The 25397-nt window shown below is 41.7% G+C and overlaps 1 protein-coding gene across 1 annotated transcript in view; it reads left to right on the forward strand.

The window, feature by feature from the left end:
- Nucleotides 1–25397, forward strand: part of LOC137379646 (tetratricopeptide repeat protein 38-like) — a 60475-nt gene that overhangs the window by 30494 nt on the left and 4584 nt on the right. Inside the window, exons 6-13 of the mRNA XM_068050771.1 lie at nt 71–146; nt 8236–8355; nt 9012–9071; nt 10603–10641; nt 12535–12616; nt 15726–15891; nt 18282–18441; nt 22431–22504. Of these exons, the coding sequence (XP_067906872.1) occupies nt 71–146; nt 8236–8355; nt 9012–9071; nt 10603–10641; nt 12535–12616; nt 15726–15891; nt 18282–18441; nt 22431–22504 (777 nt within the window). The remainder of the gene's footprint in view (nt 1–70; nt 147–8235; nt 8356–9011; nt 9072–10602; nt 10642–12534; nt 12617–15725; nt 15892–18281; nt 18442–22430; nt 22505–25397) is intronic.

Here is a 25397-nt window from a genome sequence, read left to right on the forward strand (position 1 = left end):
AAAGAGACCAAATGCTAGAATTCAAAGTCACTGATTTGTATTGATAACCTTGTGTTCTCTTCCTCTTTAGCTACTTGAAAGGAATGTATGCATTTGGGCTGGTGGAAACTAACTTTTATGACCTGGCAGAAATAACAGCCAAAGAAGTAAGTGTGAACTAAAATATGTTGCTATGAGTCACGTTATATTTATCACATCGGTGACTATTTGTGTGCTATAACTGGCTAATTCTGCCCCATGCAAACAGGATAACTCTAATGTAGCATCCTAACATCCTGTTCAGTAAACACCAAGATTGTTTAATGCATTACCTAATTTTAAAAAACTGTATAAAACTCTGTAATTTTGGCCATTATACCATCAGAAGGATATTTTGCTGTTGAGGGGTTCACGAGTCACTTGGATGGTTGGGCAGTGTGATATATTTGGGTGGCACCAGCAGACAACATGGACACACAGCATGACCAATTCGAGGAAGTGTTTATTTACATCATGATGTCATCACGTCATTACATCATTAGCATATACAAATACAAAACACTGCTTCCCCTTTCAAAAGAAAAATGTTTTTCTCTACAATGAACTATATTTACAAATCAAGTTTAATAACTGGTTTACAAAGTCTTTCTGATATCCTTACAGATTTTGGTGTAGAGTCAGGTTTTGGGCTGCTTGGATTAGGTTCAGAACTTAACAGAAGATCTTGTCCCTATCTCAAAAATTGGTACTTCAGCCACTGAAGTTTGAACTGGTCCAAACTCTGGCATGAGCTAATGATCAAGTGGATCCTGCTCATGGTTTGGTTTATCCCTTGCCGCGATCATGTGATCTACATAGAGATTTCTCACTTTACCATCAATTTCTTTTGGTTCCACACACTTCTACTACATTTACCACATCCCACTTGCGTGACTTTTGAGGAGGACTCAAAACACAAGCACGCTCACTCTGCTTGAAGCTATGTTCTTTTTTTGTTTGCGACAAATTGACATTTCTGACTGAACTGTTTGAGCTCAACTTTAGAAGTCAAGTTAGGTAGGACTAGACTCAATTTGTCTTTAACCTTCTCTTTGTTGAAAGCTCAGCAGGTGTATATCCTGTAGTAGAGTTTGGGGTTGTTCTATACTTCAGCAGAAAATTAGCCAACCACTGTTACATACTGAAATTTGAACACTTCTTTCTTGAGTGCTTCCTTAACTATCCTCATGGATCTTTCAGCTGCTCCATCTGATGCCGGATGATAAGAAGGAGTGAGGGTATGTTTGATACCATTTTGCTTCATGAAATTGTGGAATGGAGCAGAATGAAATTGACGGCTGTTATCTGAGACAGGCTCCTCTGGTTGACAAGCAAATATAGACCTTAATTTGTTGTTATGAACCCCGTGAAGACCACCAACAAACCAAAAAAATTGAATCCACCAACTGACCCCAATTTAGGAAACCAAAAAAACTAAATGGACAAGATTTCACTTCTATAAATTTTATTTTAACACTCAAACGAAAATCAACATAAATTAACCATGAACTAGCAGTTAACACATGGTCGACATATATATCTTAAAGGTTACACATTAGTTATCAGATGCAACAAAGATAATTTTCTCAATTCTTCTAGACAGGCCTCTCAGAAAATGTAGCACCAATTACAGCCACAAAGTCTTTCAGGTCGTTGAACTTTTCAAGTGGATCTCCAAATCCTGTCTCCCCAAGATACACACGCCAATTTCCATTCGATGGCAATTCCTCTGCAAACCAAATTCCACCAATACCATCTCCACCAAAACTGCACACCCTTCTGGAACCTCCATGGTTTCTCACAACAGTCCTGATGGCACAGCTCCAATGGTGTCACTTTAAATAACTCTTTAAGTCACTAAAAACAGCTGTAGCAACTTGTATTCCCTGACAGCCTGCTGCCCAAATCATGTCTTTGTTTTTAAAAACAACAGCTCCTAGCTTGTTTATTTAAAACAACAGCTGGCTGCTTTAGCTTCCACACACTCCAGAGGATTCTTCTAAACTGCAAACCTGAGCTCCAGTCACACGTCTCTGATCATAAGGCTGTGTGTTTCAAACTGGTTAGGACCAGCCTTGTTTTCGTAGAACTCTCTGGAGCTTTCAGTTTCCAGTGAATGAATGTCTCAGAAAAAAACACAAGCTTTGAATCCAAAGTCATAGCACTTAACAGTCCATTCAACAGGTCAGCTGTATAGAATGCAGTCTGTACATGAGGACTCCACTACACTTCCCCACCCACCACACTTGGGAAAAAGAATGCCTTACTGTATTAACCTTTTCTTTCAAACAGTTCAAAAATACAGTAAGTTCTTAATATCATAAACATTTTTAACAAATAGCTTTTTTATGTACTGTACAGGTAACATTTTCATAGGTTGCAATTACACATATATATACATAATCATAAGGCTTAACCAATAACAAAATTAGAATTAATAGGATTCAGACATGGTGAAATTTTTGCATTTCAGAGCTTTCCTTCACTCTTACCACCTTCCTTAAACTCTGAACAGAGCATCAGTGATTACATTGCTTTTCCTTGCAACATGTACAATTTTCTGTGTGAATGGCTGTGTCAGGGAGGCCCCCACCTGCCAAGAATGAGACATTAATTTTGCCACATGAACATTGACTTTTAAACTGTTACTGGAGTAAAGAAAGATCTTGTTTAAAAAAAATCCACCAGACCCTTGACTGGAAATATATTTGCATAGTAATGAACAGTACTTGGAAAGGACAATGGGGCCACTCCCTGCTCCAATTTAATCCACAATGGACTTTTGATTACCAGATGTTGAAGGTGGAGAGGCTAGCATTCCAGGTTAGCTGCTAAGATGGCTGAATACACAAACAGACGTGGTCAGACCAGTTTATTCACATGACTAACTGGCTGTTGAAGTTGTTTTGAATTTGAACTTGCCACAGAATTTTAAAAACACAGTAAGCCGTTTGCTCCTGGACTGAAAAGACCTCTCTCCTGTCTGCTCTCATCTCGCACTCACCAGCTTCAAAAACCATTGAAGCCACATGAACCCCGAGAGAGAAAAGTCTCCTACAGTGAACAAGGTTTGAGATGAATACTGGACTCCAACGAAAAGCAAGAACTACCTGCAAAAGGACTACAGTGAGCTCGAAGTACTGTAACAAGAAAATCTACTGATATCGCGTCAAACCTCTCTATTTTATTTTTCTTCTGCTCTTTTCTGTCTCTATGTGCATGTGCGTATCGTGTATGCATGTTAGCATGGTGCACAACGTGTATCCATAGACGTTAACCGAATTAGAGTTTAAGTTTTAATAAATTTCACTTTTCTTCTTTAAACCTAAGAAGGCCTGTTTGTGCTCATTCCTTTGCCTTATAATTGGAAAGGATTCACCAAGGGGGAACTCAAAACATAGTGTGTTTAAAATTAAACCCTGTTACAATATGGCCAGGTGAGGGCTGAGAAAGACCCCTAGACACCTTTCTGACCTGGTCGTAACAGGCTGTGACATTAAACTCCAGTGAAACAACCTGAGGTTCTTTGTTCTGAACCTTTCCAGAAACACAAGTGTGTTATGATCTGTATAAACCAATATTTCTCCCTGACTATTGGTTATATGTACTTCAAACAGTTGTAAAGCCAGCACAAGACTTAAAACTTCTTTGTCACTGATAGAGAACTTTATTTGATGTTTATTGAGCTTCCTAGAGAATTAGCTAACAGGCTGTTCCATACCAGGATCATCGTCTTGGAGTAGTACCACTCCTACCCCTATGTCACAGAGTCAATAGCTACTTTGAATGGTTCATTAAAATCTGAGGCTGCAAGAACTGGTTCTTTTATTAAAATGGCCTTTAACTTTTCAAATGCTGTTTGGCATGACTCTGACCATTTGAACTTCACCTTCTTCTTTAACAGATTCATTAATGCTGTGCTGTACGACTGCTGTGCTGAAGTTAGAGACAAATTTCATGTAGAACCCACACATAACCAGAAATCATAACACTTCTTACTTTGTCTTGGATACAGGGAAATCTAGTATCGCCTGAACCTTGGATTCTCGTGGTAATACTTGACCTTGATCCACAATATGTCCTAAATAAGTAACTTTGGCCTTGGCATATTCTCTCTTTGCCAGATTTATGATAAGGTTAGCCTTGGCAGGCCTGTCAAATGGAGCTCCTAAATGTGTGACATGATCATTCCAAGTGTCGCTGTACACCAAAAGGTCATCGATGTCCGCAACACAATTACTCAATTCACCAATCGTTTCATTGGTCAATCTTTGAAATGTGACCGGTGTATTTTTCAGGCCAAATGTCATAACTTTACGTTGGAGCAGACCATCTGGTGTCACAAAAACAGATATTTCTTTTGCTTAGTCAGATAAGATTTGCCAATATCCTTTAAGAAAATCAATCTTACTAACAAAGGCAGTGTTCCCCGCTCAATCAATGGAATCCTCAAGTCTTGGGATTGGATAGGAGTCCATCTTAGTTGCTGCATTAACCTTTCAGTAATCTTTGCAGAACCTTCGAGAACTGTCTGTTTTTTGTACTAAAACAACTGGGGAATTCCAACTACTTTGACTGGGTTCAATTATATCATTACTTAACATGTATTCAACCGCCTCTCTGACTTTGGCCAGTCTGATTGAGTCTGTAGGAGTTTTGTTTAATTGGTTTAGCTTCTCCTACATCAACATCATGAATAGCCAGAGAAGTACGAGCTGGCTTATCCACACATACAGGCTCATATTTCCTCAATAGGTCAGTTATGTCTTTCCTCTGTTGTTCAGGTATGTGTTGTAGCACCTTATCCAGCCACTCTAACACCTCTGTGTTTGCCAGCTTCACTGCAGGAGGTTCAATTTGGGAACAGTCTTTTTTCCCAAAAATATAGTTTATTCATAAAAATCTGTAAAAAATACATTACAAAACAGTTCAAACTTAACATTTCAGAAAGTGCAATAGAGATCAGATTCCTTCGATACAGAATATCAGTTGCCTCACAGGTCTTTCCATTCCATTTTACATTCAGTGAACATTTGCATAACACAGCAAGAACATATTTTGATGCATGCAGCCTGAGGGGTTTTACATAGGTTCCAGCCCCTTGGTATACTATGGCAGGAGGGCCTTACACAGGATCCACCATCTCCTTTTCCCGCAGGGCCTTGAGGACATTCCGTGTGGATTTGTGGTCAAAGCTGCTTTTCTGCACAAACTTTGTCATGAAGGATAGGTGGTATGGCATGGTTCAAATGAATGGAGCATTTCACAGCAATGTGACCAGACCCATCCTTCACAACACCAGAGACAGATAGAATCTCAGCAGATAGTGAAACTTGGTGTTTGTGTACTGGGGTTCTACGCACAGCTTGATGCAGCTGCACACAGTGGTGGACATCAGGATGAGAGCGATTTGGGGACAATCTTTTTTTTAATTTCCAAAATATACTTTCTTCATAAAAATCTGTAAAAAAAAATACACTACAAAACAATTCCAAACAGCATCAAGTCAAAAAATACAAACAGTGCAAAGGAGGTCAGTTTCCTTCAATACAGGAGTGAGTTGCCTAACAACTCTTCCATTTCATTTTTCATGCCAATTACATTTTACAGCAAACAAAAATTTTCTGGATACAGTTCAAGGGTTTTTCCATGGATCCAGCCCCTCAGTTCAGCTTGGTGGGGGGACCTTACACAGTGGTCTTTCCCCATTGAGCCTTTGCTGCAGCTGCCCCAAGCTTTAGTGCGTCCCTCAGCACGTAGTCCTGGACCTTGGAATGTGCCAGTCTGCAACATTTGGTAGTGGACAACTCTTTGCGCTGGAAGACCAGCAAGTTTCGAGCAGACCAAAGGGCGTCTTTCATTGAATTGATAGTCCTCCAGCAGCAGTTGATGTTTGTCTCGGTGTGCGTCCCTGGGAACAGCCCGGAGAGCACAGACTCCTGTGTTACAGAGCTGCTTGGGATGAACCTTGACAAAAACTACTGCATCTCTTTCCACACCTGCTTTGCAAAGACACATTCCAGAAGGAGGTGGGCAACCGTCTCTTCCCCACCACAGCCACCTCGAAGGCATTGTGCGGAGGGGGTGAGACTTCGGGCGTGCAGGAATGATCTGACGGGGAGGGCTCTTCTCACCACCAGCCAAGCTACATCTTGTTTGAAAGTTCTGGTGATGAGGCATTTCGCCAAATGACTTTGGCAGTCTGCTCAGGGAACCATCCAACAGATCCACCATCTCCTTTTCCCACAGGACCTTGAGGACATTCCATGCAGACCACTGCCTGATGGATTGATAGTCAAAGGTGTTTTTCTGCAGAAACGTTTCCACGAAGGATAGGTGTTACGGCACGGTCCAACTGGACAGAGCATTCCGCAGCAATTTGACCAGGCCCATCCTTCGCAACACCGGGGACAGATAGAACCTCAGCACGTAGTGACACTTGGAGTTTGTGTATTGGAGGTCTACACACAGCTTGATGCAGTCGCACATGAAGGTGGTCATCAGGATGAGGGCGATGGGATTTGGGGACAGTCAGTCTCAGACTTATCCTCTGGTTTATGACGTGCACCAGTATCACCATCTACATTCTCCACCACCTGTGCTACACCTACTACACCTCACGGTCATAGTACCTTTTCACTAAACCCAGATTCCAATGGTTCACCAGGCAAAGGCAGCAAGACGAGAACCTTATCCCTGGTAAAGCCTGGCCGCCCAACCCGAACCTGACTAGACCCAACTACATGTGTTGGGTTTGGGTTGGGTTGGGTCTGTATTCCAAGTCCAGCATTTGGGTTCGGGTCGGGTCGGGTCGGGTCGGGTCGGGCTGGACAGTGCTGCCTCCAGGAACTCACGGGATCAGGCTCACCCATGATTCCCCACAACTCAACCTGCAGGAATAGCCTGCTGCCTGAATGGATGAACAGAATCACAAATATTACCATTTGGACAAGGTAGAGCACAATAACATGTTTGATATCATTAAATTTATGATGATATTCGGGTCGGGTCGGGTCGGGCGCGATAAAAAGTTAAAGGATTCAGGCCCGGGTCGGATTCAAGTTGGCTGTGGTCGGGTCAGGCCTGGGTTGGGTTTCAATTTTCTACCTGAGCAGGCCTTTAATTCCCGGGGTGAAGACTATGTGCCTGAGCTGTTCTATCCACTTGGGCTTTCATCACCTCCTGAGAAACCTTGAGACAGTCTCTGGCGATCTCACAAGCTTTTGAGAGTCTCCCTTCAAAGTCTGACACATTGTCTAAGAAGATAGTTTCCTCCTTCTGTGCTAAAACGAAATTATGTTATCACATCATTAACATATTATGCAAATACATTACAGACAGTCAGGGATAGTAGGAGTGAGCCATTTGGGATGGCGTGTGGTGAGGATAGAGAGAGGTATGCTTGAGAAATGAAGTTTGCAGGCAGGTGAAGGAGAACACTTCTTCTCTCGAAGATGTAAAAATCTAATGAGCTTTCCTACACTGTTCTGGAAACTGTTCAATTCAAATGGCAAATAATGCTGTTTACAGAAAACAAGGTTTTCCATAATATGGGAATCTCCTCAAGGGAATTCCTCAAAAGAAAAAAAACCATGCCAGAAATAGGTGTGAAAATCACAGGAAGTAAGTGTATTACAATTAGAAGTACACAAATGAAAAAATGTTCATACCTACAGCAATGTTGGTTACTGTGGGGTGGGGGGGGTGGGTTACACAGGGCGTGGACCCAGGGAGCTCTGCCTGGCTGCTTATAATAACATGAGTTTATAACGTTGGATGGTAAATGGCTGCTTTCTTTCACCTCCCTCCACACTTTCTTTTCCAGACTAGGGGATGGACATGGACCCCTGAAGAATAGAATTTCAAAAAGAAATGTTCAGTGTTGGCCTTTTTAGCCTATACATAAGGGGATAAAAGGGGCCTACATCGTGGCTGTGGGGGAATGGCGCAGGTTTCTCTATCCCCTCTGGGTAGCAGGCAAACTCCAGATTTTGCAGAAACATGGGATACGTGGAAACCTAAGATGAGCCTGGAGTGTCAGGTGGACCTGCCAGTCCCATGCAGTCAAGTGCACTCCCACTGACCCCATATATGCTGGAGGGCACTGGCGATCCAGACATTACTGCCCCACACAAATTCAGGGACATGACGCCTTTTAACATCCACAGTTTTAACCTTTGTCTCTCTTTTCCCCCTCCTCTATCTCCTCACTATCAGGGCTTGGCTCTGAACCCAAAAGATGCCTGGTCTGTACATTCTGTCGCACATGTACACGAGATGCGTGCAGATGTGGATGGTGGATTAAAGTTTATGAAACAGACGGAAAACAATTGGAAGGTAAACCTAAGAAAGCCAAGTGAAGATAAGTGGTTCCTGATTGAGCTCCGTTAAAGGCCAGAAATGTAATTAGGGCAGCGGGTGGTACAGCCACACAGAATGCCATGGACATGAAAGGGTATAGGTTGAATTCCACTGCTTTCTGACCTGCAGTGGGGAGGTTGCTTGTCTCCCACAGGTAGCGGCAGAGGGAAAATTGGAGGTAAATCTGTCATCATTGGGTTTCTGTTATATACTTCCTAGTAGATGGAGACAGTTTGGGAAGCAGATTGCTCACTTTCCTTTCTGACCTTAATTGCTGGTGTCTTGGCAAGGAAAAAAATAGAGGAAGGGATTTTGTTGCCGGTTTTGTTTTTATTTTTCAAAAGATGTTAAATAATTGAATAAGCGCCTCTTACGATTCGGTTCAGTGATAAAATTTACAATTGTGATATTTGTTATCAATACAATAAGTAACAGAAATAGTGGAGATGCAGAAAATCTGAGATGAAGTCAACCATGATCAATGTTGAATAACTGAGAGTTGAAGATTAGCCCTGCCAGAGGGATGAGAATATGTGGCCTATTTGCATCTAGTCAAGAGAATGGTGCAAAAGGGCAGAAAATAATATATTTATGGAAATGTTTTGACAATTGTCTTTTCAATCTGTTTACAGGATTCTGACATGCTTGCATGTCATAATTACTGGCACTGGGCACTCTATCACATTGAAAAGGTTTGTAAGTGATTTGGACTCTTGCACCTCCACATGTTTGCTTGCACCTGTTAATTGGCATGTTGCAGTTAACTTCCACAGCTTGACTTCCCAGCATAAATACATTGCAAGCTGTCCGACCGGATTGAAGGATCTTTCACTTCCTCCATGCTGGAGTGTACACCAGTGAACACTTTATAATGTCACTAACAGGAGTGGAACTGATCTGAGAATCTGAAAATATCTTGACAAGTTTTTTTGGAAGAGGGGATTGGGTGCTGCAGTGGGTTCTGCTGAATGGCACATTTTCACCTGAGGGGAAAGTCAGTATAAGGTTGCTGGGGCTGGATTTCAGCACAATTCAGTTTCTGTTCTTAAACCCTGTCGACTTCCCGGGGACAGAGTCAATTAAATATTTCAGTCAGAGTCCCAGCAGGATTCCCACCTGCATTGGGGAGGGGGCTTGCCTCTTTGGGGGATGGGAGAGAAACTGCTGAGAGGTCAGGGACAGGAGAAGTCAAAGCATTAAGGAGCCATCCCCACCTCCCCCATTGTCACTGCCCTTTTTTGGGAGGGGCAGAGGCTCCATGGAATCCCCAATGTAAGCCATGATATATCAATATTCATCTGGTGTGCTGGAATGGGATGTTCAGCCTCCGCTTTATAAAAAAAATGTCAAGAAAATACTTCAACATGAAATGTTCAAAAAGAATCACAAACCCTTGCTTGCATAATCACTAGGGCACTGTCTTCCTGACTTTGCCCTCTGTGGAAATAGCCTGCTCGCAGACCTTGAACGCAAACACTTTGTTAAACATTATTTGAGCAGGAGCCAATTTGAAATAAAAGCAAAATGAACAATATGCTACATACTGCTATAAGACCTGCTCCAAGTTAATAAGAACATAGGTATATTGAGCAGCAGAATGTGCTTTAGGGATCCAGCTGGTTGGTCGCAGATTTGTTGGTTGAAAATTATGATGACTTATGAAGGCGGTTTCACTTGAGGACAGACTTTGCAAGGCCCCAAACCCATTGGCAGGGCCTCAGATACAGCTGCCGGGGAGAGAGCTAATGACCTCTGTCCATGGATGGAACGATGTGGGCAAAGTACCTGTGATTTTGTGATCTCTGCCAGCTCTGTCCAAGCTCTGCTGGCAGATCAGCGTTTGGCAAACTTGGATGCATTCAATGAAATCCATCAAAAGGAAATGAATTTGGGCCAGTCTGGATCAATTTCCCAGTGAATGGATATAACAGCACCACACAAAATAGTCAGTACATGCAGCTCACATAGAGGGGCATGAAGAAATGAAAATGTCGCGCTGGTAAAGTAAGGAATGCTTTCTGAAGCTGAGTTTTAGATGTGTTGAGGCCCAGTGGAGTGAGATTCATTCTGTAGCTGGCTTGTATTTTATTTGATCTGGGCAGTACTTTACCTTACCGTGGAGTGTTTGATACCAGCAGTGATTACCTTGAACCCCTCAACAGTGTTTACATCCTTATTCTTAGATAATATTCACTTCTTATTAACAGTGTTCTTTTCGTACAGGGTGAATATGAAGCGGCACTCATGCTCTATGATGCTCATGTGAGTATAAACTAGTTGAAATGCCTGAAAAGATGCTTCATAACAGAAGTTCAATTTACAAAGGGTGTAGGCTTTCGGGTAATTTTTCTTGTTCATTTGATTTCAGGGATTAGTTCATGATTAATGTCTTGCATTTGGATATTTCAGCATTTAGAGCTTGTCCTGTGTCTGGAACACATTCTGTTCAGAGGGTATTTTATTAACATTGCACCTTACTGCTCCATTAACTGGAAACTATGATGAATCAAAGTTGTCTACACACTGACTCTTTCTGCCTTGCGTATTACCCAAGCGTAACAGTGTTGAAAGGAAAAGTACTTAGCAGTTCCCTCCTTATTTTCTCATCCTGCCATGTTTAGCCACATGTTGCTGTTTAGGAGCACGGATTGATTTGTGTAAAAGGAGTAGAGTTCTTTGAAGAGCCCATGTGGCAATTGCCTTTTTTTATTGTTCCACTACACCTGATGAACTGGTGTCAACCAGACCGGTCATGTGAGGTCTCCACCCCCAGGGCATTGCCCCAGGGTCTCCTGGAGCTTTCCCAGTGGATGTAGATGAGTCTACACTTATCGTAGGAGCAGGTCTAAAGTTAGGATGATAATGAAGTGGCTGCTCAGCCAAGATATACAGGGATCTCAAGGGTGGGATGATGACTGCTGATAGACAGGTAGCTACTCCTATGTAAACCTCCCATACACCCCCACCCCCCCCGATCCCAGTCCCCAGGATCAGCTGAGTCACATGATGCATTCTGTACCAGTAGAAGGCCCCTGGATTGCATCTTCTCAGCCTACTGCTGAGTTTGTATTTCCTCCCTGCTATTAGGCATAATGCACAGCCAGAGAGTACCTGAGATGCTCTCTATCTGTCAGACATGCAGTGTGTACCCGTAGAGGAAAATATACCCATAAATACTAAGATTGGGTAAAGTAAGTGAGGGCTTTTGAGTTTTGGAGCGAGGGAGCTAATGCATTCAGCATTTAAAGATTGTTTTGTGTCTATATAAACTAAAGGCATATGAAGGAGTTTGAAACTGAACTATCCTTATAATAAGTGTCTTTACTTTCATGTTTCTTCTGCTCAGTTGCTACTGAGTTCTTTGAAGAGTTTGAGTGGCAATTGTTATGGTGTTGCCTTTTGTTTTACTCCGACTTCCAAAATGCCGCAATGGGTTTCCTCTAGGAATTTCCCAATTTCTGTTTTTTAATGAATGAGGAGAACTAGCAGAGAAATGCCAGAAAGAAAAGGTAAAGCTGCATCAGAAGCACTGTGCGCCAAGCAGCTGGTACACACACATCAGATATTCAGCAGAACGGCACATTCTTCCACTTGTATGAAGAACAGTGCGCAGGAATTATTTAATTTACCAAGAAACTATGACAGTTATACCATTTGCGACAAACAGACCTGCAACCAAACTCTATTACAGGCTGGCACTGCCAATCACTGTGAAAATCAGTCAGCCACTAGAAACTAGCCCAGCTTGGCTAACCCACATTTCATTTTCCACCCTTCCTGTGGGAAATTATTGAAGCTGTTCTCAATGTCAGTCATTTCTTCTTCTATGCATCTATCTCTGTCTCTATCTGTTGCCTTTATCTCTGTCTTTCTCTCACTCTTGTATTCTGTACCCCCACCACTTTCCCTCTTTCTTTTCATCTACCTGTGAAAGTGAAATGTCTATTTTAGCGAGTGATATAGGCACCGAATGGCTGCCACATGTTATTCCAAAAAATAATTAATTGTGTGAAACACAAGCTGTTTCAGTGTTTAATGTGTTTTGTAAATACAAGTATTTTGTTTTATTATTTCTCTCAAATACATGTGTTTTTTGTTGCTTTCTTTTCCGTTTTCTGTTGTCCCTTACTGTAATTTTATCTGGATCATATGCAGCTTTCCACAAGTTGTTTCAAATCTGGATCAATGCTGGATATAGTGGACACATGTTCTATGTTGTATCGACTCCAAATGGAAGGTAAGTTCTTACCCTTCTCCAATACTTCAAATTAAAAATTCACATTTTTGTGAAGGGAGGGAAAATAAAGCAAGGGAATACACAATAAACGGGAGGATATTGAGAGGGGTCGAAGAAGTGAGAGACCTTGGAGTGCATGTCCACAGGTCCCTGAAGGTGGTAGGACAGGTAGATAGAGTGGTGAAGAAGGCATATGGAATGCTTTCCTTTATAGACCGAGGTATAGAATTCAAAAGCAGGGATGTAATGCTGGAACTGTATAAAACGCTGGTTAGGCTACAGCTGGAGAATTGTGTACAGTTCTGGTCACCACATTACAGGAAGGACATAATTGCTCTGGAGAGAGTTCAGAGGAGATTTACAAGAATGTTGCCAGGGCTGGAAAATTGTAGCTATGAAGAAAGATCGGATAGACTAGGGTTATTTTCCTTACAACAGAGAAGACTGAGGGGTGATTTAATTGAGGTGTACAAAATTATGAGGGGCCTGGATAGATTAGACAGGAAGGACCTGTTTCCCCCAGTGGAGAGGTCAATTACCAGGGGGCACAGATTTCAGGTGATTGGTAGAAGGATTAGAGGGGACATGAGGAAAAACTTTGTCACCCAGATGGTGGTGGGTGTCTGGAATTCACTGCCTGGATCGATGGTGGAGGCAGAAACCCTCAACTCATTTAAAAGGTATTCGGACCTGCACCTGAAGTGCTGTAACCTGCAAGGCTATGGACCAGGTGCTGGAAGGTGGGACTAGAATGGGCGGCTAGTTTTTTTCAGCCGGTGCAAACAGGATGGGCTGAATAGCTGTAACTTTTCTCTGATTCTATGGTTCTTAGAGTCATAGAGTCATACCCCATCGCGTCTGTGCCGGCCATCCACCACCCAACTATTCTAATCCCATATTCCAGCACTTGGCCTTGTATTTAAGTCCATTCATGGCATCATCCATGCTAACCTCTGTAACTTCCTACAACCCTGTCCATACTATCTGTTCCTTGGTGCATGCCCCACCCCCTTCAACCCATCAATAGCAGTTATGCCTAGAGTCACCTGGATCTCCTTTTAAGGCTGTCCATAAAGCCCACCTCTGGCAAAGCTTTCAGTCACTCCTTCTAATATTTCCTCCTTAGTCTTGGCTGTTTTTTGATTACACCTCTGTGGAGCATTCTGGCATCTTTATCTGCTCTTAAAGCTGCTATATAAATGCAAATAGTTGTTGAAACAGTTTTGGATGCACTTATCATACATAATACACAAAGAAACACATGTTAATAAATTACATTGTTGGAGGTGGGGAGGAAGACAAGTAAATGCCAGTCAATATCTCATAGTGAGAACAGAAAATAAATTACCACTCTTAATCAAGTTTCACAGGTTCTTTTCATATGCCTTTTGTTAACCCTGTTAACCGTACATGTTAAACATTATCTTATTGCAACTTTTGTCAGCCTCTTTTTTACCATAGGTTAGAGGACCTAATGCAGTTTTGGATCCCCAGTACAGAAAGGACATTAAAACCATACCAAACGGCATAGATTCACGTGAATGATACTAGTGATGGGAAACTATAGTTATGAGTAGAGACTTGAGATATTGGCATTATTTCCCCAGAACAGAAAAGGCTATGAGAAGATTTAATGTAGGTTTTTAAAATTAAAGGGATTTTGATAGGATTAATAGGGAAAGACTATTTCCTTTGGAGAGTTAGTCACAAGCACTCATCAATTTATAATTGTCATTGAGAGTGAGGAGAGAGGTGAGGTGAAACGTCATGATGCAGAGGGTTACTGGAATGTATAGTTCTGTTCAGGGTGTAGTTCAGGCACAGATCATTGCATCTTTAAAGGAAAAATGGATAAATATTTGAAACAGCGTTCTTGGAGGAGACTGGGGTAGCGGGATCATTTAGGATAGCTCTTGCAAATGGCTGTTACAGACACAAAGGGGCCCTATAGCCTCTTTTTGTGCTGTAAAGTTGTATGCTTCCACAAGCTCCTCACTCATATTATTAAAGATAAGAATGGAAGGTGCAGGGAAATTAGGTTTGTGGAGTTTGTGATGGAGAAGATTGCAGTTGTTCTTGCACTCCGAGCTGACCCTGGAGTAACAGGAACAATTAGCTGCTGAAAAGGATCAGTGTTTGAGCCAAATCTGGTGATCAACAGCCAGATCAGTCATTTGTCCCTGCACTCAGATGAAGAAATTGTGGGCTTGTGTCCAAAGAGGTGGCTGTTGCACTGGGGAGAAGGATTGGAATGTTGACTATCTGGGAGCTGTGTGGACAAGAGTCAAAAGCACAGGAGAAGTGATTATGGAACAATTTGATGTCGGTGTCAATGCCAACATCAGTGATGAGTCAAAGGTGAGAGAATTGGAAACTGGAAATTGTGGTGGTGAGAGAGTTCAGAGAGAGAGTTTCTTTTCCAGTGGAAAAAGAGATGGTGAAAAATGAGTAGAATTAAGAAGTCATCAAGAACTGTTATGTTGATCAAATATTCAAATTAGTCAGATTGGGCTAAAGTCACCAAGGATGAAGAGTTAATCAATGTAAAGACTCAGTCAGGTCAGAAAGGAGGAGATTTTAGGAGAGAAGGTGTCAAGGGACCTAACGGAGGATGTAAACAATCAGGGATGGAGGGGGGGGGGGTGGTGGGTGGGGGGGTCAGTTAGCTCAGTTGACTAGATGGCTAGAGTGTGGGTTCAATCCCCATACCGGCTTTGGTAGTTCATGGAGGCCTGCCTCCTTGCCTTACCCCATGGTTGAGGAGTGGTGACCCTCAAGCTATACGTCACCAACTGTCTCTCTCTAATGGGCAGAGATGTCGATGGCCCTTTGGGACTATGGCTAGAGCAAACAATCAGGATTTTAGAAAGCAGATGTGGAAGGTGGCAGAGTAAATTATTAAAATTTGGGAAATGTGGTGCAGATTTTAGAGATAGGCCAATATGAGACCCGATACTCAGACCCAGAAGTGGACAGTGTTTTTAAATGGATTTTCTTGTTTCCATTATGCATGTGCTATGGTATTGCTGATCACAAAATTAATGATAATTCTAAAGATTGAAAGAACATGCCAGATCCATTTTTCTACTGACAGAACAGTCTCCCACAGGTATTAATGTTGGCAATCGCTGGAAGGAACTTATCACAGTCACGAAGGATCACACCAAAGATCACATTCTTATCTTCAATGATGCCCATATACTAATGTCATTGATTGGAGCTAACGAGACTGACACTGCAAATCAGTTCATCACATCACTGCAAGAACTCTCTCAGTAAGCATGCCTTTAAATTGGATACTTCCAGCTTTCTAAAGGTCTGAGAGTAGGTTTCCTCTCAGGAGGGGTATACCACAAACAGTTTAAAAGATGAAAAGGAAGAATATTTTTTAAATGCACAAATTAAACAAGAGTGCTGTCCTTGCTGCTCTCAACAGTTCAGGCTGTTGCAGTGTATTGTAGATTCAGGATGCTTAATTTGTTGATATACTGTGATGTAACTGAGAGTTTTATGTATTTTTAAGTGTTTCATTTATGATGGATCCTTTTTGCACCTTCCCTGTTATTTTAGGCAGCATTGTGCATGAATGCCATCGTTCCAGCTCAAGGCCAGGGATAGAATTGAATCCCAAACTGATGGCACACTGTCTCCTTACATTGCTGCCATGAGGGTCAGAACTAAAGCGTTTTAGCAATTTCAATTCAGTTCCCAATGGGCATGATGCAAACAATGGAAGCCACAAATATTCCACTAACCAGTGTTGACATCCTCATTTCAACAAGTGTAAATTTTGTCCCACCCACTGATAAATCAAAAAAGTACTGAAAATGGGAGTTTGACTACTGCACGGAATTACAATTTGCTATACCTGATGTTGCTCCATCAGTTTTAGCTTGTGAGTTTTAATTTCACATTCATTCAAGCAAATCTGTAAAATTACTTTCTACTTTTCCCTGCATTTTGAGTCAGGGAAATAAAACCTTCTAGCCCAGTGTTGCAATAACTCCTATTTGCAGCCAATACATCAGTGTATTTACTTCTTCAGCCCTGCTAATAGAGCAGCAGTGCATTTCTGGAGAGCTAGTTCACCTAATACTCTGATTATTAAAGTAAATTAAAAATAGGGAGTGAAAAATAGCACATTTTAATTGGTTTCATATGTTGTTTTTAAGAGGCCCCTGATGGCTCACTGGGTAAGTGTAAAGTATATTATTGACCCATACTGAATAAGAAGGTCACAGGTTTGTGCTGAATGAGCCAATCTCAACCATGTTGCAGTCAGCCTTGGGATCCCTTTTGGTTAGTGTCCTCCACTAGTGACATATTTTGGAATTGCATGTGCGGACAAGAGAGGAAGACAGGGTTAAACTGTTATGTTGACCTCCACAGCCAAATAACAGTCCAAAACTGTCAATTGGGTGAGGTATTGGACACCAACCACCCATGGAACTGATTCGCAGCCTTTAAGAGAAGGGGTAATGGGGAAAATAATCAGAGAAAATTCAAGGTGAAAAGAGAAGTCTATAACTGGGACAAAACTGCACATTTGTGTACAGTGAGCAACTGTAAAACACAGAAGATGAGTTCCAGTGAGATGCCCCATTCAGACAAGTAGATTTAACCACAGTCAGTTGAGGCAGCACAGTGGCGCAGTGGTTAGCACTGCAGCCTCACAGCTCCAGGGACCCAGGCTCAGTTCTGGGTACTGCCTGTGCGGAGTTTGCAAGTTCTCCCTGTGATCGTGTGGGTTTTCGCCGGGTGCTCTGGTTTCCTCCCATAGCCAAAGACTTGCAGGTTGATAGGTAAATTGGCCATTGTATATTGCCCCTAGTGTAGGTAGGTGATAGGGAATATGGGATTACTGCAGGGTTTGTATAAATGGGTGGTTGTTGGTCGGCACAGACTCGGTGGACTGAAGGGCCTGTTTCAGTGCTGTATCTCTAAATAAAAATAAAAGAACACCAACAGCAGCAAGTCACATTTATGCTGTGCTCAGGTGCACTTATTGTCTAAATGCAGCACATCTGGACTTTGGTGGTGGACTATTTATAAAATTGACAACTAATTTTAATAACTATTTTGACAATATTTGTTCGAATTAAGAAATTAAAGAAGAATTATTTTCTATTGATGTGTCATTAAAGAGGAAGACAACAGCAATCCTGCGGTTTATAAAGAAAGTTGACTTTGAGGACAACGTTAAGGGTTTAAATGCAGCTGCTGGAGGAATGCTTGCTTTTGTTACCTGTGAGAGGTCTGACCAAGTTTTCATGTTCTGAAGTTTATTGGAGCATTCCTACTGCTTGTGATTATTTTTTAATTTGTTTGTTTTGCTTCCCAAATTTGGAATGAAGGTGATGTTACCTGGTCACATGTTAGAAACAGTCAAAGACAATCCTGTCAAAAATCATTTTGTCCTAGTGGTGTAACAATGATGCAGAGAAAGTGTAGAAATCAATTTCCTTCTTGTGAGGAAAGCCTTCAGTGAGGTTGTTGTGCTTTTGCATTGAATGCTGTTCATTTACAATAACAAATCTGCTTAAATCCATTTCTGAAAAAATGCAAGTTGACATTTAAAGAAAATTATGAATTCACATCAGACAAAATGCAGTGAACTGCGTGTAACATACCTTGGATTGTAGAATATTGTTCTTTTATTTTTCAGAACTCCCGGTGAGAACTATCAACACCAGCTTGGTCGAGATCTGGGACTTCCTATCTGTCAGGCAATAACAGCGTTTGCAAATGGAAATTATAGTCGCACTGTGGATCTGTTAAATCCAGTTCGCTACCAGATCCAGAATATTGGAGGCAGTAATGCACAGGTATTTTGCAATATCTTTTCTGAATGACCTACATCAGTTGAAATTAGATTCAGATGTCAAACTCAACAGACTTTGGTCCTGATAATATACTGTGCAAGTCATAGTACCATAGGCACAGGGGTGGGCCATTAACACCTTGAGTTTGTTCTGCCATTCAATGGGATCACGGCTGATCTGTACACAACACCACTTAGTTGCCTTTGCTCCATATCCCTTGATACTTTTACCTAACAAAAATTTATTGATCTCAGTCTTGAAATCTCCAGTTGTTCTAACATCCACAGCGGGTCGGGAGGAGAGAATTATAAATATTTCTTACCTTTTGTGTAAAAAAATTACATTGTGATTTCCCTCCTAAATGGGCTTGAACCAACTCCTTATCCATGCTGCTGCACTCCCTTTGTTGCCATGTGCCTTAATTTTATCAACAAGCCTCCTGTGCTGCGTTGTTTGAAAATCCACATACACAGCATCTGCTGCATTTCCTTTATCAATACATTCCATTATGTACCCAAAGAATGTTATTAAATTTGTCAGACATGGTTTACTTTTTATACAAGCAGAGTGGCTCAGGAAAGGACAGTGAGAGTGCCAAAGGTAATAGGGCATTAGTGACTAAAGTGTCGTGAGGGAAACTTCAAGCTAAAGGCACTATACCTGTGTGAAGCATTCGCAAAAAATTTGAATAATTAGTAGCACAGATAGAAATGAATAGGTTTGATATAATAGTCACTTTGCAACCACATCTCTATAATGGCTAAGATTGGGAACTAAATACTCCAGGATACTTAACTTTTAGAAGAGATAGGCAAAATGGAAAATGAGAAGGGGGAGCCCTGGTAATAAAGGATGGGATAATGACGGCAGAAAGGATCTTAGCTCAGAAAATCAAGAAGTAGAATCAGTTTGGGTGGAGCTAAGAAATGGCAAGGGGCAGCTGTTTATAGGCCCACTAACAGTAGATGTAGTGTAGGGCAAAGTGTACATCAGGAAATTAGAGGCACGTGTAATAATGGTAAAACAGTAATCGTGGGTGCTTTTAATCTTCATACAGACTGGTCAGACTAAATTTGCAGTAACATTGTGGAGTTCGTGGAATGTATACATGATAGTTTTCTAGAGGAACCAACTAGGGAACAGGCTGTTTTGGATTTAGTATTGTGCAATGAGAAAGGGATAATTAATAACCTTGTAGTAAAGGGGCTCCTAGGGAAGATTGATCATAACACAATAGAATTTTACGTTGATTTTAAAAGTGATTTCGTTAAGTCTGAATCTAGGGTCTTAAATCTAATCAAATTAAACTACATAGGTATGAGGCACAAGTTGGCTAAGGTAGATTGGGAAACTACATTACAAGATATGTCGGTAGACAAGCAATTACTAGCATTTAAAGAATTAATAAATAATTTGTGACAAATATGCATTCCTTTAAAGCACAAAAACTCCTACAGATAAAGTGGTCCAACCATAGCTAACAAGAGGATTTGAAAATAGTATTGGATTAAAGGAAGAAGTTTATAATGTTGCAAAAAAAAGCAGTAAGCCTAAAGATTGGGAGGATTTTAGAATTCTGCAAAGGAGGACCAGGAAATTGATAAGAAAAGAGAATATGGCAGTAGACTAACAAGGACATAAATTTTATCTTGTATTGTGGCCTCTAGAATCTTACCATTACCGATGTTAGGCTTACTGCCATATTCCTTTTTCCCTCTTTGAATATGGAACCTATGAAAGATTGTGGTCAGAGCCCCTGCTATTTCATTTGTTCTTCACAGTGTAGTGAGTTATGAGATTTATGAAGCCTGAACAAGTAGATATCAAGTCTTTTTGGCTATTTTACAACTAGTGAAATTGGGCCACCATCTCACCTTCCATCACAGATGATTTTCCTGGGCATGAGGGCACCAAGATGTCCTGCTTCAAGGTTTCCATAAAAGAAGCTTTCCAGCTGGGTACAATAGTAAATCAACAACGACAACTTGCAATTATATAGCACCTTTAACCTAGTAAAACAGCCCAACACATTTCACAGGAACCTTGTCAAACAATATTTGTCACCGAGCCACATAGGAGATATTAGGGCAGATACCAATTATCTTTGGTATGGCTCAGGTGCTATTGGTGGGGCGATTAAAATCAGAGATGTGCAAGAGGCCAGAATTGGAGGACTGTGGTGACCTCGGAGGGTTGTAGGGATGGAGTAGAGTACAGAAAATGGGGAGGAGCGTGACCATGGAGGGTTTTCAAAACAAGGACGAGCATTTTTAAGTTGAGGCATTGTCGTTCTGGGAGCCAATGTACAGGAGTGATAGGTGAATGGGACTGGTGCGAGCTAGGTCACAGGTAGCAAAGTTTTGGAAGAGCTCAGGTTTATGTAGGGTAAAAGATAGGAGGGCGCCCCAGAGAACATTGGACTAGTCAAATCTAGAGGCAACCAAATCACAGATGTGGGTTTCAGCAGCTATGGCAAGGGCAGAGTTGGATGACGTTACCAAGGTGGAAGTAGGTGCTCTTGGTGATGGCATTGATATGTGGTTGATAGCTCATCTCAAGGTCAAATACAACACCAAGATTGCAAATGGTTTGGTTCAGCCTCAGACTTTTGTTAGGGAGACAGATGTAGTCAGTGGCAAGGGAAAAAAGTTTGTCATGATTACCAAAGTTAATGGTAAGTTTCCAGAGGCCACAATACAGGATAAAATTAATAATAAAATTAATTAAAGTCATGGGTTAATTAAGGACAGGGTTAAACGCTTCTATATGCTCTTCCTCTCCTGTGGGAAGGTCCAAGTGAAAAATCATGGGTACAAACCATACGCTGACTAAGAGCTGAATTTTAAGGGAACCAAGTGGATGGGAACAGAGGCGTGGGGGGACATAAAATCGGGATAGGACAGGTCAGACAGGAAGTCCAACGTCGTGACATCCCATTCTGATATTGTCCATGGCAGCAAACATGGAGGGCGGAGGTCCGACGGCGACACGGCAGGCAGGTAATATACTTCAGAGGCCAATTGAAAGCGATTTTATGGTCCAGATAGGCTTTTTCAAATGGCGCACAGGTCCAATGGGGCTTCAGCGATTCACCGACATGGAGACAGGAGAGTATGGCTGCCTGCTAAAGGGCCATCGGGAGGGCAACCATCAAGGGCCTGGCAGGGTTATGAAGGGAGGGCTGCATGCATTGTGCAAGAAGTGAGGGGAAGCTTGGTTGAGCAGCAGGGGGTCCATTTGCAAGGGGCCGCTGGCAGGGAAGGGCTTTCAGGGAGAGGCCACCTATTATGGGCTTCATTCATCCAGGCTCTGGGTCCCCATTGAAGACAAGGTGCAGCAGAGCAGGAGAGCACCTGTAGCAGCACTGCAAGACCTGTGAGCCCACAGGAGGGTTAGCAGCAACCTCCAGATGTAGGAGAAGGGTGAAGAGAAGAGAAAGAAGGAGCTGCCCCATGACTCCAAACATTGGAGGAGCCCAAGAGGATGAAGGCATTAAAAGGTACTCACTTTAGCAGCCCAGATGAAGTAATTGAACCGCTTGTGGCACTGAATCCAATGCACGGCTTGACCCTACGGCTGCTGACCTCCTCTGCGACCTGGAGCCAGGGCTGCTTGGTTTGGCTCCCAGGTCTCCTCCTCCCATCCATTGGGAACAATATGCCCCTTCTTTCCTGTGCAGCCTGCATCAGGAAAGCGTGGGGATACTGGGGTCTCCTCTCAGCCATCTCTTCAGCTTCTGCAATCACCTCTTCCTCTCCCAGGCCATCACAGTGCAGAGTTCAATGCAGGGTGGGCAGCCCTTTAAAAATGGCACTGACACCTGACACTGTATTCCCTGCTTTCAGGCCAGACAAACAAGAATGGATGGCAGGCTTCTGTGACTGAATTAAACATGTTATGATAATGCACCATATAATTTGAATACAACTGTGATATTGGGATTTCTAACTGCATGTAATCTCATTCCTTTAAACTAACCTTGTTTCTTGCAGAGAGATATCTTTAACCTGTTGCTGATCCATGCTGCTTTAAAATCAGACAGCAGAGCTCACCAGAAACTAGCCAGGTATGTGCTAACGTTTCTGCTCAACAGTATGTCGTCTTTTACAGGTGGGGGCTGGGGGAGGTCGGGTGGTGGTGAAATAACCACACCATTACCAGCGTGGACTGATGCAATTGGAAGTTACCTTTGGTATCTGGATTTCCAACCTGCCCAGCCAGATGGGACAAATATTCATTCATTTCAAGCACTCGTACAATAGCAAATGGCACTTTGGCAGTGTGTTTAATTCTGACGTTCACTGATCTAGCTTGTGTTGCAGGGCAGCATAACTGGACTATTTGTTCTGAGATAGAACATTCAAAAAGGCATTCACTGTGCCTGCACAGAGGAACAGTAGAAACATTGTTAATTTGAAGCACCTGATCTCATGAAATGGATACTGAGCTAGAATTTGAAATGTGGAATCCAGTCTAAACATGCTAACATTGGATGGGTATTAAATAGATGCAGAGAATCTTGCAGAATACAAGGTCATTCAGCCCATCTACTGGCTGTTTGAAAGAGCTATCCAATTAGTCCCACTCCCCTGCTCTATTCCAGTATCATGGCCAATTTTTCCTTCTCAAGTATATATGCAATTCCCTTTTGAAAATTACCATTGAAGCTGCTTCAACTTCCCTTTCTCCTTCTTCTAACCCTAACCCTGATTGAAAATAGCTTGAGCAAGCTTTACTTAGTAACTGCTGTCTGACAGTATTGTAAGAACAATGGTGGTCAGTAAATCCATAAACCATATAAACCGTATTGGTCAGGTGATTTTTTTTTAACCACTTATCCATAACTCCACATCAGAGAATAAAGTTGGAGATCTCTTGTGTAAGGATCATAAGATGCCTGAAGGTTATCTCATTTGAACAAACTGGAACTAATCAGTTCAAATTATATTAAGTTGCCCAATTTAATCGTAACTGGAACACCGGACACTAGGGAGTAAATTAGTGAAATCACTCACTGCCAGGGTCATCAAAAATGAAATCAGATGTAGATGCAGCATGAATTTATTAACACATCTATAAGAACATGATTAATACACCATCAAATTGAGCATTAAGGAGAACATGAGTAAATATCATCAACTGACCATGTTCAACATTTGCAAATTCCAGCAGAGTTTCGGTAAACCATAGTAAGTCCTTGTCAGCTGGGCTCTACTTAATACAACACAAGGATCAGCTCATCATACAAGATTGCATAAGTTGGCAAAGCTATTCATTTATACAGATGACATGCTAACAGTTTTGGAGAACAAGTCTATTCAGATATGTTTGAAATCTATTTGTACAGTGCTGATAACTACTAGATTTGACAATATTATTCATGGATTTTATATAACGACGTCCATTTGTGTCAGACATAGTGGAGTTGTATAGTTTTGCCACACTCCAGTGGAGCCTCTTGTGGAGTTGATTTCTGTCTGTAGCATAGTATTCCTTCTTTCTTGCCTTCCACCATTTGCTTCTCTTCCTGATACATCTAACTTTGCAAGTTTATTCAGATAACCCTTATTAATTTCTGTCCCTCCATTTTCAGATACTTGAATTGCTGCAGGCAAATTATACATTTTAAATATGTGCCTATATCTGATTAGACTTCTCAAACTGTCTTTCTGAACTATCGCTCTTAATATTCACGCAATGTAGAGGACTAGCATTATAAACTTTTCTGAACTTTTCCTAAGCTCTCCAGAGTTTCCTTCTACTTCCTTATGATTTGGGTGTCAAATTCACTGAATTTCACAAAATAAGATTGTTTTTCCAACTGAATTGAAGTTTGACTAAAGATGTCTTTTGGATGAGATGCCCTCATTTGCCCTCTCAGGTGGATGTGAAAGATCCCAGGGCAGTATTCCTGACCAATATTTATCCCTTAATCGACATCTCAAAACCAGATTATCTGGTCATTATCACATTGCTCTTGTTGTGCGCAAATTGGCTGCTATGTTTCCTAAATTATAACAGTGACTTCACTTCAAAAGTGCTTCATTGGCTGTAAAGCATTTTGCGACCTCTTGTGGTTGTAAAAGGTGCTAAATAAATGCAATTATTTTGTGTTTTTGTTTTATTACAAGTATTCAGTTTTCAGTTGCTAATTACCTTAACCAGACATATGAAAAGAACAATTGTTAATAATAGGACAAGAAACAGGCTTGTAAGCTGGTTATTCCTTTACCTTTCATCTCTGGCACACATGAGAAAGGGGGCTGGAAATGCAGGACAAGCCAGCTCTCCACCAGCACTATAGTCTGGAATGAGAGCAAAGTGAGGCTCAGATTGACCCCTTTCATAAGGGGCAGTGAAAGATCTCCAGCCCTGGACCCCCAGATGTGTTACTTTATTGCTGGTTGGCAGGCTGCTACACCTTATCTTTCGGTATACTGGTCTGTCAGTGAATTCCCAACCTAGGCGTCTCCTCCTAGTCATAACCCGTTCAAAGCAGGTCACCTCTTTTGAAGTTGCCAGAAGTTCTGTTCCAAACAAGGCTCCCTGGAAATCTGGAGCAGAGACAGAACCCAGCATATCTAGATCCCAGCCTATTTCCCAGGGCTTCCACCTCACACTTGCCTAATCTAAGGCAAGAATTTGCCAGGACAGTGGAAATTCAAGCCCATTACCACTAACTTGAGATTTTTATAACCTATATTTGCTAGCACCAGTCATGAATTGGAACTAGTTGCTCCTTTTGGAGTAAGAATGCTGTCAGAACTTTGCAGGTTGCTTAGCATTTAATCTTACTATTTTCACAGAGTGCAACACAATTTAAAACACTTTTTAAAACCATTTCTCCTACAGTACTAAATATTTTTGTGTGCTTCAGGTTTATTAGAAAAAATGTTTGTCAATAGGGCTGCAACTATAACTCAACAAAATACTTAACGTAATCTTGCAGTTATCAAGAA

This window comes from Heterodontus francisci, chromosome 18, assembly GCF_036365525.1.
Source record: "Heterodontus francisci isolate sHetFra1 chromosome 18, sHetFra1.hap1, whole genome shotgun sequence".
NCBI classification, from domain to species: Eukaryota; Metazoa; Chordata; class Chondrichthyes; order Heterodontiformes; family Heterodontidae; genus Heterodontus; species Heterodontus francisci.